Source organism: Dipodomys merriami, unplaced genomic scaffold (genome assembly GCF_024711535.1).
Source record: "Dipodomys merriami isolate MVZ:Mamm:240054 unplaced genomic scaffold, mDipMer1.0.p SCAF_19, whole genome shotgun sequence".
In the NCBI taxonomy this organism is placed as follows: Eukaryota; Metazoa; Chordata; class Mammalia; order Rodentia; family Heteromyidae; genus Dipodomys; species Dipodomys merriami.
The window spans coordinates 22,767,919-22,784,036 of NW_027203270.1; the positions used below are offsets into that span (position 1 = coordinate 22,767,919).

General features: G+C 47.6%; 1 protein-coding gene across 1 annotated transcript; it reads left to right on the forward strand.

The window, feature by feature from the left end:
* Positions 1–2,996: 2,996 nt before the first annotated feature.
* Positions 2,997–16,023, forward strand: LOC138830531 (angiotensin-converting enzyme-like protein Ace3). Its single transcript, XM_070026909.1, has 15 exons — positions 2,997–3,153; positions 3,247–3,383; positions 3,783–3,941; positions 4,126–4,213; positions 4,351–4,494; positions 5,193–5,384; positions 5,476–5,573; positions 5,660–5,832; positions 6,171–6,394; positions 6,549–6,693; positions 7,649–7,747; positions 8,143–8,265; positions 12,796–12,980; positions 13,391–13,746; positions 15,439–16,023. Exons 1-14 carry the CDS (start codon positions 2,997–2,999, stop codon positions 13,729–13,731), a joined length of 2,265 nt encoding a protein of 754 aa, XP_069883010.1. The 3' UTR covers positions 13,732–13,746; positions 15,439–16,023.
* The last annotated feature ends 95 nt before the right edge of the window (positions 16,024–16,118 follow it).

Consider the following 16,118-nt stretch of genomic DNA (forward strand, 5'->3'; position numbering starts at 1 on the left):
TATGGCCATTATCTCTCCTGACACTATCTTTTTTCCTACTTAATAAGCTTGACTTAATGAACCATCCTCAGTTGTAACAGACTCTTGCAGGGTTCTCAACACATCTGCTTTTTTTTTCTTTCAAATTTCCACAGGGGAGGGCTGGGAAGGTGGCTCAGTGGTAGAGTGCTTGCCTTGCATGCCTGAGGCCCTGGGTTCAATTCCTCAGCACCACATAAGCAAAAAGAAAAAAGCCGGAAGTGGCACTGTGGCTCAAGTGGTAGAGCGCTAGCCTTGAGCTGAAGAGCTGAGGGACAGTGCCCAGGCCCAGAGTTCAGGCCCAGGACCGGACCCAAAAATAAATAAATAAACAAACAAATTTCCACAGGGGAAAACAAAGCATCTCCTGGCTCCCAGCGTGATGGAGGCATTACTTCCACTTATAGGAAGTGACCAGCTGCTCCACACAGGTACCAAGGCTGCAGCTCTGTGGTTGCAGGCATTGTAACAGCTTGTGTGATGGAAGCCACCAAGCTTCAGCCTCACTCAGTGCTTCCACTCACCGCCTGTTCATCTCTAGCATCTGAAAAGTTCCTTTTATACCTCAGCTCTGCCTCTGCCTCTCTCTCTCTCTCTCTCTCTCTCTCTCTCTCTCTCTCTCTCTCTCTCTCTCTCTCTCTCTCTCTCTCTCTCTCTTTCTCTCTCCTTTTTTTCCCCAGTCCTGAGGACTTGAGCCACAGCACCGCTTCTGGTAGTTTATTAGAGATAAGAGTCTCAAGGACTTTCCTGCCCAGGTTGGCTTCAAATCACAATCCTCAGATTGCAGCCTCCTGAGTAGCTAGGATTACAGGTGTGAGCCTGTAGCACCCACATGCTTTTTGTATTTTCAAAATCCTATATTTCACAGGGACAGTGGGCATACATCTGTATTCCCTGTACTCCAGAAGCCAAGGCAGGATGACTAGGCCAGCCTGGGCTGCATAACAAGCTGAAGGCTAGCTTGAAGTACCTAGAGAGATTTTGGCCAGGCACTGGTGACTCATTCCTATAATCCTAACTACTTAGGAAGCTGAGATCTGAGGATCACAATTTGAAATCAGTCTCACCAGGAAAGTTTGTAGGACTCTCATCTCCAATTAGCCATCAAAATGCTGGAAATGGAGCTGTAGCTCAAATGTTAGAGTGCTAGCCTTGAATAAAAAAAAGCTCAGGGACAGCACTTAGACCCTGAGTTCAAGCCCCAGGACCAGCACATATATACAAAAATGTCCTACGCTTTTTCCCCCTTCACTATGTTGACTAGACTGATCTTGAACTCACAATCTCCCTAGCATTAGAGGCACAGTAGGCACTGTGCCTGGCATTCAAAATCCTGTATTTTATAAAACATGTCTATATGTTGAAAGCAAGAGGAGGATTTCAAGGAGATCTCAGCCAATCAGACCAACCAGAATCAGTGACTTTTTTTCTCCCTTAAATTTTAAAATATATTTTTGATGGCTGGAAGCATACTTCAAATTATGGAGTGTTTGCTTAGTAAGCATGAGGCCCTGGATTCAATTCTCAATAGTAATTAATTAATTTGACTGCATGGATCATGTTTTTATTAATTTTTAAATTGTTATTATAAAGATGCTATTATAAAGATAGAAAAGGGTTATGGTGATGTAAGTCAGATAACAAGTATATTTATTTTTGGACAATGCCACCCCTTCCCTTACTCTCTCCCAGTTCCCCGCCCCCCCGCATCACCACAAGTTGTATAGTTCATTTTCAACATAGTGTCTAGTGAGTACCACTATTACATTTGTTCATCCTTTGTCCTTCCATTTCTGTGCTCTCCATTACCCTCCCAAAGACAGATAATAAGCAAGATGAAAACAAAAACAGCAATGAGGAAGAAATTCTTGCTTCCAGTTCCTGGAGTTCATTTCAATGAATATTATATAATCAGATGCACATAGATATGGTGCCTTTGCTTTCCTCTCCTAAGAATATCCTCCTTTGCTCTGTGTGTGAAAGCCTAGCATTACAAGGATCATGTTTTGGGGGTTATTTGGTTTATCTCTCTCTGGCCATGGCAGATGGGGGCCGGGCTCCCCAGAAGATATGTGTCAGAGTTCTGGGAAGTCACCAAACATGGAGCTGAGTCTTATGATTGGTGTTAAAACCACGCTCAGGATGGCCTGAATGCCCATCCATACCTCTCCACACCCAACCCAGCCCTCAACCTTTTGTGCTTGCCCTAACTGTACACACCCTGAAGCAGCAGGTGTGAGGGAGGAGAAAGGAAGGAGAGACCTGAAACTATGGGCAGTTCATAACACTGGGATGGTCACATGACCCACAAGAGAGAAAAAGGGGGCTGAGACTATGGCTTAGTGGTAGAGTGTTTGCCTACATGCATAAAATCCTGGGTTTGATTCCTCAGTACCACAGAAACAGAAAAGGCTGGAAGTGGCACTGTGGTAGCTTGCTAGCCTTGAGCAAAAAAGCAGCTCAGGAAGAGTGCCCAGGCCCTCAGTTCAAGCCCCAAGAGTGGCAGAGAGGGGGGGCAGGCAAAAAAATCTGAACATAAGAGATCAAGGCAGAAAATCATGGGGAGACGACTGGGTTTCCTGAGTCTGAAGACTAGAAATGTCAGTTCTGTGTATGCATACATTTATCTATCCATCATCTGTCTGTCCATCTATGCATCCATCCCTCGATCTCTCTCCCCACCTACCTACCCATTCATCCATTTATTCATTTATCCATCCTTCTTTCCACCTACCCACTCATCCAAGGGTGGTTCCAACTCTAGGGAGAAGGAACAAAGTAGAATAGAACAAATTCCGCCCTAAAATTCCAAAGCTCTGGGTTCTCTTCTTAGCTCTGCCATTAGCTAGCCATGTAAACCAGCCATGTAAACCATGTAAACCTCACCTGTAAAATGGGGACATTTATACCAGAAGGTGGGTGGTTACTTTCTAGTTCTAATATTCCATGGCCAATCCTTTGGCCCCTGATGTCACAATATGGAGCTGGCTCGTGATTGGCCCATAGCCTTCCCCAGCTCTGCTGTTCTCTTGGTCATGGGAACAAGATGGACTCGCCCTGGACCTTTCCTACTTGTGCTCCTCTGTTATGGGCAGCTCTTATCATGGATCAGGACTGCGGATGATAGAAAATTTGGTATGGCAGGGATCCCAAAGGCCATAGGACCAACTAAGGGGATGGGACAGGGGCAGGTCACCCCCTAGGACCATATGATCCCTTTCTCTGCAGATCAGTTCTACAGTGAGACTGAGGCAAAGCTGTTCCTGCAGTTTTATGAGCAAACAGCCCAGGTTGTGTTCAACCAGTTCATGGAAGCCAGTTGGAACTATGTCACCAACATCACCAAGCCGAATCGGGAGGAGATGGTGTGTTACCACTTCCCCCTTCCATCCCTCCTCCCCTTGCTCTTCTTAAGAGGCTTGAAGGCTGGGGATTGCACCTCCTTCCTCCCATCCAGAGCTACAGAAAGGAGTAAAGCCCCCAAGGCACAAATCAAAGAGAGCAGCAAGCTCCAGCATTATGATGCCTCAAGCTTTTCTTTGCACAAGAATCTCTTGCTTCTTTTTCTTTGTAAATCTTCTCTTCTGGTTTTCACAGACTCAGGCTTCCTCTAGCAAATCTTCACTGATACTTGACCCTTAAAGTGGGCTTGGGGGGGGGGTGTTGGTTTTGGTTTTGAAGCAGCATGGCCCTATAGAGTTCAATGTGGGGCCTTTACCTACTTCCCCAACTTGCTAAAACAAATACAGTGACCCTCTTTGCAGCTGAACAAGGAGATGGAGAGGTCCCAGTTCATGTTATACTTTGGCACTCGGGCCCGCCTATTTAACATTCACCACTTCCAAGACCCGGTCGTGAAGCGCATGTTGAGTAAGCTGCAGAACATAGGCAAGGCGGCCTTGCCCAAGGACGAGCTCCTTGAGGTGATGGACAGGCCTGGCGGGGGAGCCAGAGTGTGTGGGGCAGAGGGAGGTTGGTGGGGCAGAACTAGAATTTCCTGTAGGGGAGGCGGGGGAGACTTCCTTCAGGTCCACCTGGCTGGGCGGGGCTAGTACTGGGGGTGGGCCAAGGGCACGGGCCTGCCCTGGGTGACACCTACTCCCCCAGTACAACAAGCTTCTGGCCTACATGGAGACGGCATACAGTATGGGCCAGGTGTGCATGAGTGAGGGGCCCTGCGTGACTCTAGAGTCTGGTGAGTCCCCCCAGCCCCCAGTCCTGTCCCCCTTCATGGGCCTCCCAACCTTTCCACTCACTGGGGGAAACCCAGGGTGGGTGAGGGCAAAGGCAGGTAGGCATGGGGGTCCCATGTGGCTTCTGTTCTGGGCACAGACCTAGAAGAAATCATGGCGACCTCTAGGGATGAGAAGGAGCTGCTGTGGGCCTGGCAGGGCTGGCACGATGCTGTGGGTCGCCAGCTCCGCCCTATCTTTGGGCGCTACGTTTATCTCAGCAACAAGGCTGCAAGTCTCAATGGTGAGTAGCCTGGACATGTTCCTTGGCAATGCCCAAGGAAAGGGGCAAAGTTAAGTTTGCAGAGAACTCGGGCAGAGGTAGTTCCCCGGAAAGCATGAGCTAGGCTATGTACTGACAGAATAGCTGCTGTGTGCTGTCTTCTGGGGAAGTTTCTGAGGAGATGGAAGTAGAAGGATTTGCTTACCTACAGTGATGTCTATAATAATCTCTAATGCCAATGGGGATGATGTCACAGCAGCCACTGAAGGAGGAAATGTGGAGCAAGCCATTTTGGGTATGTGGTCTGGGAAGGCCTCTCTCATTGACACCCATGCCAAGATGAGCAAGGGCCAAGCAAGCAGAAACCAAGTGACAGAACATCTCTGTGGAGAAGCTCTGAAACAGGAAGAAGCTGGGATTTTGAAGGACCCAAAAGAAACCTATGGTGGCTGTAGGGCTTATGGATGAGACAGAGTTTGGGTCAGAGTGAGAGAAGACAGAGTCTTGTAGGCCTAGATGGGGGCTGGCACTAATTAATCTGCTCCAGCCTGGAATCTCCAGCCTTAGGAGGTAGCTGTCCCATTTTGCCACCTGTCTTATTTTGCTACCATCCCTTCCTCAAAGACCAGGGAGATTGAGGAATTTCACTAAGAAGGTACCTGGGTTGTGGCTGAAAGGTTGCAGGGTGAGCACCTTTTGAGGCCCCTCTCCTGTCCCAGGCTATGATGACATGGGGGATATGTGGCGCGCCGTGTATGAGTCTGAAACCCTGGAGGATGACCTAGAGGACCTCTTTGAGGAGCTGAAGCCTCTCTACCTGAACCTGCATGCCTATGTGCGCCGCTCCCTCTACCGCCACTATGGGCCTGATATCATCGACTTGCGGGGGCCCATCCCTGCCCACCTTCTTGGTAAGTGCCCAGGCTGGCAACAGAGATGGAGTCTCAGTCAGAAAAGAAGCTGTTCTCGCCTTCTCCTATAGCCTTCCCGTTCCCCTTCCAGGGAACATGTGGGCTCAGTCCTGGGTCAAGATCCTAGACCTGGTCCTCCCCTACCCCAAGAAGCCTCCAGAAGATATCACAAAGATCATGAAAGGCCAGGTCAGTGTTCCACTTTGGGGTGCCCCCACCCACTCAGTATCCCTGGGCACACAGTGCCCATGCACCCACCTCTTTCTTCATCACAGCACTGGAAGCCTGATAAGATGTTTCAAGAGGCTGACACGTTCTTTACCTCCTTGGGGCTGATCTCCATCCCAAATGAGTTCTGGAAAAACTCAATGCTGGAGAAACCAACAGATGGGCGGGAGGTGGAGTGCCACGCCTCTGCCTGGAACTTCTTCAAGGACAATGATTTCAGGTGCCCACTGCCAGCATGGTCTACAGCTAGCACCACACTGGGGCCCCTCTAGTTCCTCGCTGTCTGCCTGACTGTAGGCCATGTAGGCAAAGAGTGGGCAGTGAGAGAGCAAGGCCAGGGGAATGAGAGCCAAGAGAATAAAAGGGAAGGTGGGAGTGGAAGCAGTGGGCATGGTCACTGTTTGATTAGGGGGCCTACATGTGGGAAAGGACAGTAGCTAAGGCCTTTCTGGTCTCCAGCCCATCCACCCCAATTCCTTAAAGGAGCCTGAATAGAGAAACCACTCTTTCCCCTACAGGGCATCCCCATGCTCCTTGACCCCTGCCCTTTAACCTTAGGATAAAGAAGTGCACTGAGGTGACCATAGAAGACCTGCTCTCCATCTTCCACCAGATGGGCCATATCCAGTACTTCTTGCAGTACCAGAACCGCTCTATACTCTTCCGTGCAGGCGCCAACCCAGCCTTTCAAGAGGCCGTTGGGTTGGTGATCTCCCTTTCAGCCTCCTCCCACAAGTACCTACTCAACAGAGGCCTTCTCAGTCACCAGCACCAGGATCCAGGTGATGAAGGATTAAGGGGACACCAGAAGGGCAGCCCAAGCCTGGAGCTGAAGCTAGGACCTGGGGGACGGGGGGCAACCAGAGCTCCTTATGGAAGGCTGAAGGAAGGGAAAATCCAGAAGCCATCTTCTGATTGCTCTGACTCCATCCCCAGAGGAGGAGATCAACTTCATGATGGGTATTGCTCTGGAGAAGATTGCCTTCATCCCCTTCAGCTACCTGATTGACCTGTTTCGCTGGAGAGTTTTTGATGGCACCATCCAGAAGGACGCCTACAACCAAGAGTGGTGGAACCTCAGGTGGGGAAGGAAGCTGGCTTGGATTCTTCTCCTCAACCCCATCCCTGCTGGGGGCGGGACTTGTGTCAGCAGGGTTGTAATGTTGGTGACCTAGAGGCCTGGGGATGCTCTGAGCACTGTCGGCTATTTGCCATCACTTAAAACAATACAAATTTTATTCAAACCAAGACTATAGCCACATTCTGAAAACAAGCACAAAACAAAAAAGCAGCCGGGCGCTGGTGGCTCACGCCTGTAATCCTAGCTACTCAGGAGGCTGAGATCTGAGGATCGTGGTTCAAAGCCAGCCCCGGCAGGAGAGACCATGAGACTCCTATCTCCAATAAACCACCAGAAAACCGGAAGTGGCGCTGTAGCTCAAGTGGTAGAGCGCTTGCCTTGAGCTGAAGAGCTGAGGGACAGCGCCCAGGCCCAGAGTTCAAGCTCCACGACCGACCAAAAAAAAAAAAACAAAAAAGCACCTGAGAGCCAGACACTGGTGGCTCATGCCTCTAACTCTAACTACTCAGGAGGCTGAGATCTGAGGATTGTGGTTCAAAGTCAGCTGAGCAAAAAAGTCTTTGAGACTCTTATCTCCAGAAGACTAGAAGTAGAGCTGTGGCTCAAAGTGGTAGAGAACCAGCCTTGAACAATAGAGCTCAGGGACAGCACCCAGGCCCTGAGTTCAAGCCCTAAGACTGAGTAAAAGAAAAAGAAAAAAAATGTCCATAATGTAGTATATAGAGCCAGCAGGAGCCAACCATGAAACTTTATTATGAACCTGGCACCAGCACTGAGCAGGGCTCTTAACTTCTCTAGGCTTCACTGTCATCTGTGAAGAATGATCCCTGGGAGGGCCTACACCTGCTTCCCCAGGTGGCTAGGAATTTCCTGCCATGATTGTAATTGAGCTTCTCCAAGAACAGAATGCTGATCACCAGGGTCCACAGTCAAGCCCCTATCTCTCTCCCACTAGGTTGAAGTACCAGGGCCTGTGCCCCCCCATTCCTCGGTCAGAGGAGGACTTTGACCCTGGTGCCAAGTTCCATGTTTCTGCCAATGTGCCCTACATACGGTAAAGGTCTGGCCCTATCAGAAGAGCCAGCTCTGGGAGTTAAACTTGGGAAATGTGGGGACTTCCTGTACCCCTGCCCACCTCTTCCCATGGGTTACAGAACCTTCAGAAAGGCATGTCTTAGAATCCTTTGAGCTTTACCATCATAGCCTGTGCAGTGGGCAGAGCTGGTGGAAAAATTTTATAACATCTCTACTGCCCCTGGGTTGCTGTTGTTTCAGAAAGAGGAAGATTCTAGAGCCAGCCAGTTTAAGGTGGAAGCTTGCCCAAAAAACCACACAAATGGTGGCTGCTCACATGGGCTCCTGTGGCCACTGCATGTGGGAGCTACCTGGCCCCAAACTTCCCACTCCCAGTCCCTACCGCCCAGCCTGCTCTCACATTCCTCTACCCAGGTACTTCCTCAGCCTGTTGCTCCAGTTCCAGTTCCATGAAGCACTGTGCAAGGCTTCAGGCCATTCGGGCCCACTGCACCACTGTAACATCTATAACTCCAAGATAGCTGGGGATATCCTGGAGTAAGTGTCCTCATTTGTCATGTTGTCACAAATGATGAAACTGAAGGCTAGAGAGATTATGTGATTGAGTGTTATTGATGAAGCAAGGAGCAAAGTCATACTCAGGACCTAGAACTTTTGAATTCAAAGCACATTTTCTTTCACACCATTGTGTCTATCAGTGGAAGGATATAGAGCTGGGTAAGGTCAGACCTACACCTACTGGATCAATGATTGAGATGTAGAATCCTTTCAGTTATTTTCTCCCCACCCCTTGACTTCTACTAACTTCAGTATGTCCATTCTCCTAATTGATCAAAGTTACCTTGAGTTTTATTTCTGTATCACAGAAGAATAGCAGTGTCACATAATTTACTATCCTTTGCATTTATTTGCTTGTTTGTTTATTTTTATTTTGGTGCTGGTTCTGAGGCTTGAACTCAGGGCCTGGGTGCTGTCCCTAAGCTCTTTTGCTCAAGGCCAGTGCTCTGCCAATTTGAGCCACAGCTCCACTTCTGGTTTTCTGGTGGTTAATTGGAGAAAAGAGTCTCATGGACTTTCTTTCCCCAGGTTGGCTTTGAACTGTGATCCTTAGGTCTCAGCTTCCTGAGTAAGGATTTCAGGTATGAGCCACCAGCACCTGGCTCTTATGCTCAAGGCTAGTGCTCTTCCATTTGAGCCACATCTCCACTTCTAGCATTTTTGGGTATGTATGGTAGTTTATTAGAGATAAGAGTCTCATGGACTTTCCTGCCTGGGCTGACTTCAAACTATGATACTCAGATCTCAGCCTCCTGCAGAGCTAAAATTATAGGTATAGGCCACCAGCACCTGGCCTTTGCATCTATTTTTGTGCTGGTTGGCGCCAAGGCTTAAACTCAGAGCCTAGTGCTCTTTTTTATTTTTTAGCATTTTTGTTTATAGCTGGCACTCTACCACTTAAGCCTATACCTCCTGCCCAGCTTTTTTGCTGATTAATGGCAAATAACTTTTCTCTGTCCTCATATAGCAGTCTCCTGAGTAGCTGGGACTACAGATATGAGCCACTAGTGTCTGGCTTGCAGTTTATTTTATTTTTTCTAGATAGTTTCTATATAGCCTGAAGCTCCTGAATGCTGGGCTTATAGGCCTTCACCACATTTACTTCCCTTATATACTTAATAAGTGTATATGATCCTTTTATGCAGTTTGTCAACAATCACCAGGCAAGATGAAGTTAGGTCCCCTGGGGCTTAGCTCTTGAAATGACTATCTTTTATCCTGTCTAGTTTTTTTTTTTATTTTGATCAATATTATTTGATATGATCAGAGACACATAGGCATTGCACCTTTGTGCTCTTCCCGTAAGAGTAACCTTCTTTTGGTCTCACTATGTGTGAATACCTAAAGTCCCATATAATTGATCACATCCCCAGGTATTTTAGGTCTAGCTTCTGCATATGAGATAACTGACTGCTTAGCTTTGGGCTATTTTTTAATGTATTGAACACAAAGGCACTCTCTACTCTCTTCATGTTTCAGCTGACTGCCATTCAACAACTGTTTACTTGTACCAGTGCTGACCAGCTTCTTTGGGTCCAGCAGGGGGCAGTGAACCATGAAATAAATTATATGTTACTTGGACAGGAGCTGCAACTGTAGGGAAGGACTTTAGTGCATATGCAAAGAGGGTTATGAGGTCCAGCAGACAAGGTGGAAGTGAGGCAGTGGAACACCATACCAAAAAGAGAACTGTAGCCCCAGATCAGAGTCAGACATATAAGCAATAGACTTCTTGTTTTCTTCACACCAACTTAATTTTAATTTTATTTATTTGTTTGTTTTTGTGTGCAGGTACTGGGGCTTAAATTTACGGCCTGAGTGATTTCCCTTACCTTTTTTTGCTCAAGGCCAACATTCTACCACTCTACCACTCCACTTGCAGCTCTTTGATGGTTAACTGGAGATAGGAACCTCACAAATTTTTCTGTCTAAGCCGGCCTCAAATTGCAATCCTTACATCTCGGCCTTTTGAGTAGCTCAGATTATACATTTGAGCTACCAGGGCCCAGCAATTTTTTAAAGTATATTTAATTTTTTTTAATTTTGGGGGGCTTTAAAACTCAGGGCCTTGTGTTCTCACTTGGGTTTTTCAAGGCTGGTGCTCTACCACTTGAGCCATACCTCTACTTTTGGCTTTTTGCTGTTTAATTGAAAATCTCTCACATTGACTTCAATCCAAGATCCTCAGATCTTGGCCTCCTGTGTATCAGCAGCTGAGTATCAGCTGTAGTACCATTTCTAGGAGATAGAGATTCAGTAGTTAAAACTGTCCAGCCAGGTGTGGTGGCACATACCTGTAATCCCAGTATTTGAGAAGCCAAAGCAGAAGCATCTTCAGTTCCTGAGTTACATAGCAAGGTTTCTTACTGTTGTTACTCAGGAACCAGCATTGGATCTTGTACCTCAAGTTTTGGTTTTGCTATGTTCAAAACTAATATTTTAGGGGGCAGGAGCTGGTAGCTTACATCTATAATCCTAGCTCTGAGGATTGAGGTTTGAAGCCAGTCCAGACCAGAAAGTCTATGAGGTGCTTATCTCCAAAAAGCCAGAAGTAGCTGTGGCTCAAGTGGAAGAGCAAGCACTAGCTCTGAGCAAAAGAGCTCAGAGACAGCACCCAGGCCCTGAACAAGCACAAATAATAGTAGTAATAATATTTATTTTGGTGCAGTACTGGGGATTGAGCCAGGGCCTCAAGCATGCCAGGCAAGAGCTCTACTACTGAAGACATGCCATGGCCCTTTTCTTTCAATTTTGATGATTCTTTGCCTTAATTTCTCCGAGAAATTCTTGTCCAGTAGTTTCTACCAAGGATCTGCTGACCTTTCATTTCTCCTACCTCATTCATTGCCAGTTTATTTCTTTTGTTTTTGTTTTAAGGTAGGTATCACTATATAACCCAGGCTAGTCTCAAACTCACTAGGTAGCCAGACTGGCCTCATATTTTTCTTTTTCTTTTTCTTTTTTTTTTTTTTTGGGGGGGGGTCCGGTCGTGGGGCCTGAACTCTGGGCCTGGGCGCTGTCCCTCAGCTCTTCAGCTTAAGGCTAGTGCTCTACCACTTGAGCCACAGCGCCACTTCCGGCTTTTTTCTTTTTGATTATGTGGTGCTGAGGAATCGAACCCAGGGCCTCAGGCATGCAAGGCAAGCGCTCTACCACTGAGCCACCTTCCCAGCCCTGGTCTCATATTTTTCAATCCTTCTACCTCATGCTTCTAAGTAGCTGGGATTACCAGTGTATACCATGATACCTGGCTCCAGTTGTTTATCAAGAGATGTGTATAGATCTTGACAAGATACAAAGTGGTCATTATATGATCTAACCCTCACCCTTGATGAACAGATACTCACCAAGAAGTCAGGTTTTTACCAACAAAGAAACAGACTGATGTACCTGAGGTTATAAGTCCATAAGTAGCATTGCCAGCTTTAGAACTTAGGCCCTGTTAGTCCAGACCACCTCCTCCCCCGCCCTACCCCTCCCTTCCCTCCTCCCACCCCCTCTCCCCACCAGCCCCGTAGTGAACTCTATACTTATAGGCATCAATTCTCTCCTGGTCAGATCAAGGAAATGACTGATTGAGAGAAATCAATACCTGCACACTGCTGCGTGGTAGGGAGGCTGGCAGGGTGGAGCCTGGGGATCTAGCTTTGGCTCACCTTGTATCCTCAGTATGAGTACAGTAGGCTATTGCCACTGAGCACTAGGGGTGACTGGAGACAGCTGACATTTATGCAGTACTACAGGTGGTACACAGAGTTCCTCCTATACCCTTGAATCTTTCCAAATACTCCCTTGGGAGGCCAGGACAGGCCAAATGACTTCCTCTACCTACCTACCTACCTACCTACAAGCACTGAGCATAGAGGACACAGTAGTTCAGATGAGGTATTTATTTGAGCCTAAGTGAATAATAATTCCAGTAGTGCTGATAATCATCAGCCACAGTTAGTGTTATAGCCACTCTATGTGGAACGCACTGATATCTGCATTTTATGGAGATGGAAACTGAGGCTCAAACAGGTTATTTGCCCAGGTACCACAACTTCTAAAAGACAAAGCTGAGAGTCAAAGTGAAGTGAGACTTGTTATTTCAAAGGTAGTGATTGGGCTGACTGCCCAGTGGCTCATACCCTGTAATCCTAGGTATTTAGGAGGCTGAGACCTGAGGATCATGATTCCAAGCCATCAGGGCCAGGAAAGCCCATGAAACTCCTCTCTCCAATTAACCAACAAAAAGCCTAAAGTGGAGTTGTGGCTCAAGTGGTAGAGGTCTAGCTCTGAGAGAAAAAAAAAAGGTAAGGGACAGTACCCAGACTAAGTTCAAGCCCCTGTATCTGCACCAAAATAAAAGAAAAATTTTAAAGATGGTGATTATATCCAGTATATTGAGCTCTGTGGGAAGATCCTGGCTGGCCAAGCCCTAGGGCCAAGGTTAGGTATAGTAAGGGGTCCAGCAGCTGCTCCTGCCCTGGCCCCTACACAACCTTACAACTGCCTCTACTCCCTCAGGAATGTCTTGAAACTGGGTTCCAGCAGGCCTTGGCCAGAGGTTCTAAAAAAGCTGACCGGGAAGTCTAAGGTGTCTTCGAAGGCCCTCATGACCTATTTCAAGCCACTGCTGAACTGGCTAGTGAATGAGAACGTGCAGCAGGGGGAGGTCTTGGGCTGGCCAGACTTCACCTGTTCTTTTGAAGGTTGGATAATGTGTCCCTAATCCCACCTCTGATGTAGCCTCAGGTCCCACTCTTGCCTGCCTTGCCCTGAATCAGCCCCTGCCCCAGTCTAGCCCTAACTTCCGGCCTGACCTAAGACAGCACAGCATAGCAACTGCATGTCTGTACCAAAGCCTGGTACAGCTTCAGCCAGTACCACAGTCCATGCCCAGCCCCTGCTCACTTTCTTGTACGGTCCGGCTAGACTTGCCAAGCTGCATCTCAGTAGAGGGCAAGCACCTGGCTATCTTTCACCTACTCTCCTCTACTTTCTCCTCATTTTAAGGTAATGCCAGTCAAATTCTTTCTGAGAGCCACAGGAGACCTCAGAATACATCCCCGCCCTCATCCCCAGGCCTGGCTGCCCTGTAAAGCTCTCCTGTTTTCCACAGGAAGAAACATAAACAAAGTGGATTTCTTGGCTACAAGGCTGAAGCCTGACAGAGCCAACTTCGGGCAGTGGTTGCTGTTGGTTCTGAGCTGCCTCTTGTTCCTGATAGTCCTGGGGCTGGCTGCCAGGCTGTACTTCCTGGAAAAAGAGTCACCAAACCAGGATTCCAAGGCACCTGCCAACCAGGCTTACTTCCTGGGTAGACCCATGGAGCCCAGCATGGTTGCCCGAGGACAGTGGATCCTACTAGGCCTCTGCTTCATCCTGCTGATATGCTCCATCTGCCTGATCGTTTGGATCATCACACAGCAAAACAGCAACCTTCTATGGGAAATGGACTAGTCACTATTGAGACTGGTGAGCTGGAGAAGGTGGAGGAGAGTAACAGCGACAGAGAGTAGATTGTCTTTAGGAATAGGGCCCAGCTATGACTGGGCTCAGGTGCTGCAGATCTGGGTACATATTGACTGTATGTTTGCAAACTTGTGTGAGAACTTGTGAGAATCACAAATGGCCAACTCTATGTAATTCTTAGGATGATCTGGGTTCCAGGCCAGTCCCCTGTCCCAGTAGAGGCTTAGCAACCGTGGTTATAATGACTTATGTCCCTTCAAACCAATACAAGCCATGCCCACAACTAATTCTCCACATAGCTTTGGTGTATCCAAGAATCTAGCTATGTGGTTTGGCTACAGGAACCAAGGAGCTTCTGGTCCGGTTAGAAAAAAAGACCCCGCTTCAGACTCCTTATAAAATATCCTCAAGTAGAACTGGCGTCCAGTTCATGAGCATTGTGCTCTGTATACAAGCTAGTATCTCATTCTACCCCGACTTTCTCTACTGATATTCTGGTCTGCCCTGTGTAAAGCTTCACAATTCAATCCCCAAAAGCTCTTTGTTGGCCACCTGAAATGCAAGTAACCTCAAAAACTGCCCATAACTCTCCCTACCCTAGCCCAGGCCCTTCTGAATGGAGACAGTGGGTAGCTGGGCCCTGAGCCAGGCATGATTAATGATTGACTTCTTTAATATTTAAACAAAGCTCATCTCCAGCCACTCAGCTTCTAGAGATGGCCTTGTTCAACACACACACCTGCTGCCTGGCTTGTTGCCCTGGGGAGTGAGGACAGGGCAAACAGTGCCTTTCCAAACTCTGTGGAGGAGGGGAACACAGAGAGGAAAGTGAGGGAATATTTAGGATATTAGTGATCTAAGACTAAGCCTAGGGAAGAAAGAAGGTTTTCTGTCCCTAACCTTTGTAACCCCTTTTTTTTGCCAGCCTTCTGGCCACAGATGCTACAGCTAATATTTTCAGACTCACCAAGTCTGGATGGAGATTCCAGAGGTTTCTGGGGAGTCTGTACCTGTCAAAGAATAGAAACTCAGGGGAAGCTAGAAATCATGAAGTACCAGTTAAGTTGGTTAGTAAAGTGGCCAAAGCCAGCATTCCCTAGATTAAGAATCTGAGCCCAAGCCAGGTGCCAGAGGCTGAGATCTAAGAATCACAGTTCAAAGCCAGCCCAGGCAGGAAAGTCTGTGAGACTCTTATCTCCAATAAACCACCAGAAAACTGGAAGTGGCATTGCAGCTCAAGTGGTAGAGCCTGAAGAGCTGAAGGAGAGTGCCCAGGCCTAGAGTTCAAGCTCCATGACCAAAAAAAAAAAAAAAAATCTGAGCCCAGAAGTAAGGGCTCAAGGGACAGAGGTCTACTTCCTTAGTCTACCCCAATTTCTACCAAATGTCTTATATCTGGCTGAGCCCAAGCACTTCCTACTTCATTCCCAGACTCTATAGTTTGAGTCTCTGTCACTTCTATTTTTCAATGTTGTGATATCCATTATGAACTCTAAGCTCTGTAAGGGCTTGAACACATACCACAAATTATGGCCTTGTGTACGATCTCTAGTCAGTACAGGCTCTGAAGACTTGGATAATGTTTGAAATGAGCAAGTGAAATGAATGAATGACTCAATGCCCAAGTCCTTGATCAGAACTCAGCCCTTCATGCACCGAGCATGTGAGAAAAATCATTCTATCTTTCCTCCACAGCCAGCCTGCCCTTCTAGACAAGGGGGCAGCCAGGATATCCCTGCCCCTCCAGGAGGTCACACTTGCAGCCTTCTCATCTCCCAGCCACAGTGGGCAATGAGGCCCCCCACCAGACATTGTGGCTCCACATGGCAAAGGCACATCCAGCCCAGGACTCCAAGCCTCTCACCTGGACTCCAGCAAAAGCCTCACTGAGCCTCCTTGGCCATCTCCTTTCCCCCTCCCCCACCATTGTAAATTTTATTTTTTGCCAGAATATTGAATATTTCCTTCAAGTGTTTTCAAAGTTTCTTCCAAACGCCTAACTTCTTAAGAACTTGGTTGACCATCCATTAAATCTAGATGTTCAAAATGGCATCGGAGGGTCTTTTTCTACATTTTTCCACTTCTCCGATCACTCAGTGTAGCCTCTCTACAATGACGTCATCCTTGGCCTTTGCCGAAAGTTCATGCTCCATTTTGAAAGCTTGCCCTGAGGCCTGGCTCCAGGTCTTGGGACCATCTGCAAAACTCCAAGCTTACCAAGATGCCTAGTGAACAGTGGTCCCCTTCTCCTTCTTCTCCAAAAGCCTTCTTTCAATAAACCTCACCCCACCCTCACCTGCCTCTTTTAGTGTGCTCATTTGCAGTCAGAACGCAGACACTTACCAGTGGTCACTTGCCTAATAGATGGTATTACA

Bases quoted from the DNA above. Each gene is read 5' to 3' on its own strand.
- LOC138830531 (XM_070026909.1), top strand. From the start codon at position 2,997: ATGGAGCTGGCTCGTGATTGGCCCATAGCCTTCCCCAGCTCTGCTGTT. The intron at 4,495-5,192 runs GTGAGTAGCCTG...CTCCTGTCCCAG, and splicing joins CAAGGCTGCAAGTCTCAATG to GCTATGATGACATGGGGGAT. The intron at 6,395-6,548 runs GTGATGAAGGAT...CTCCATCCCCAG, and splicing joins TCACCAGCACCAGGATCCAG to AGGAGGAGATCAACTTCATG.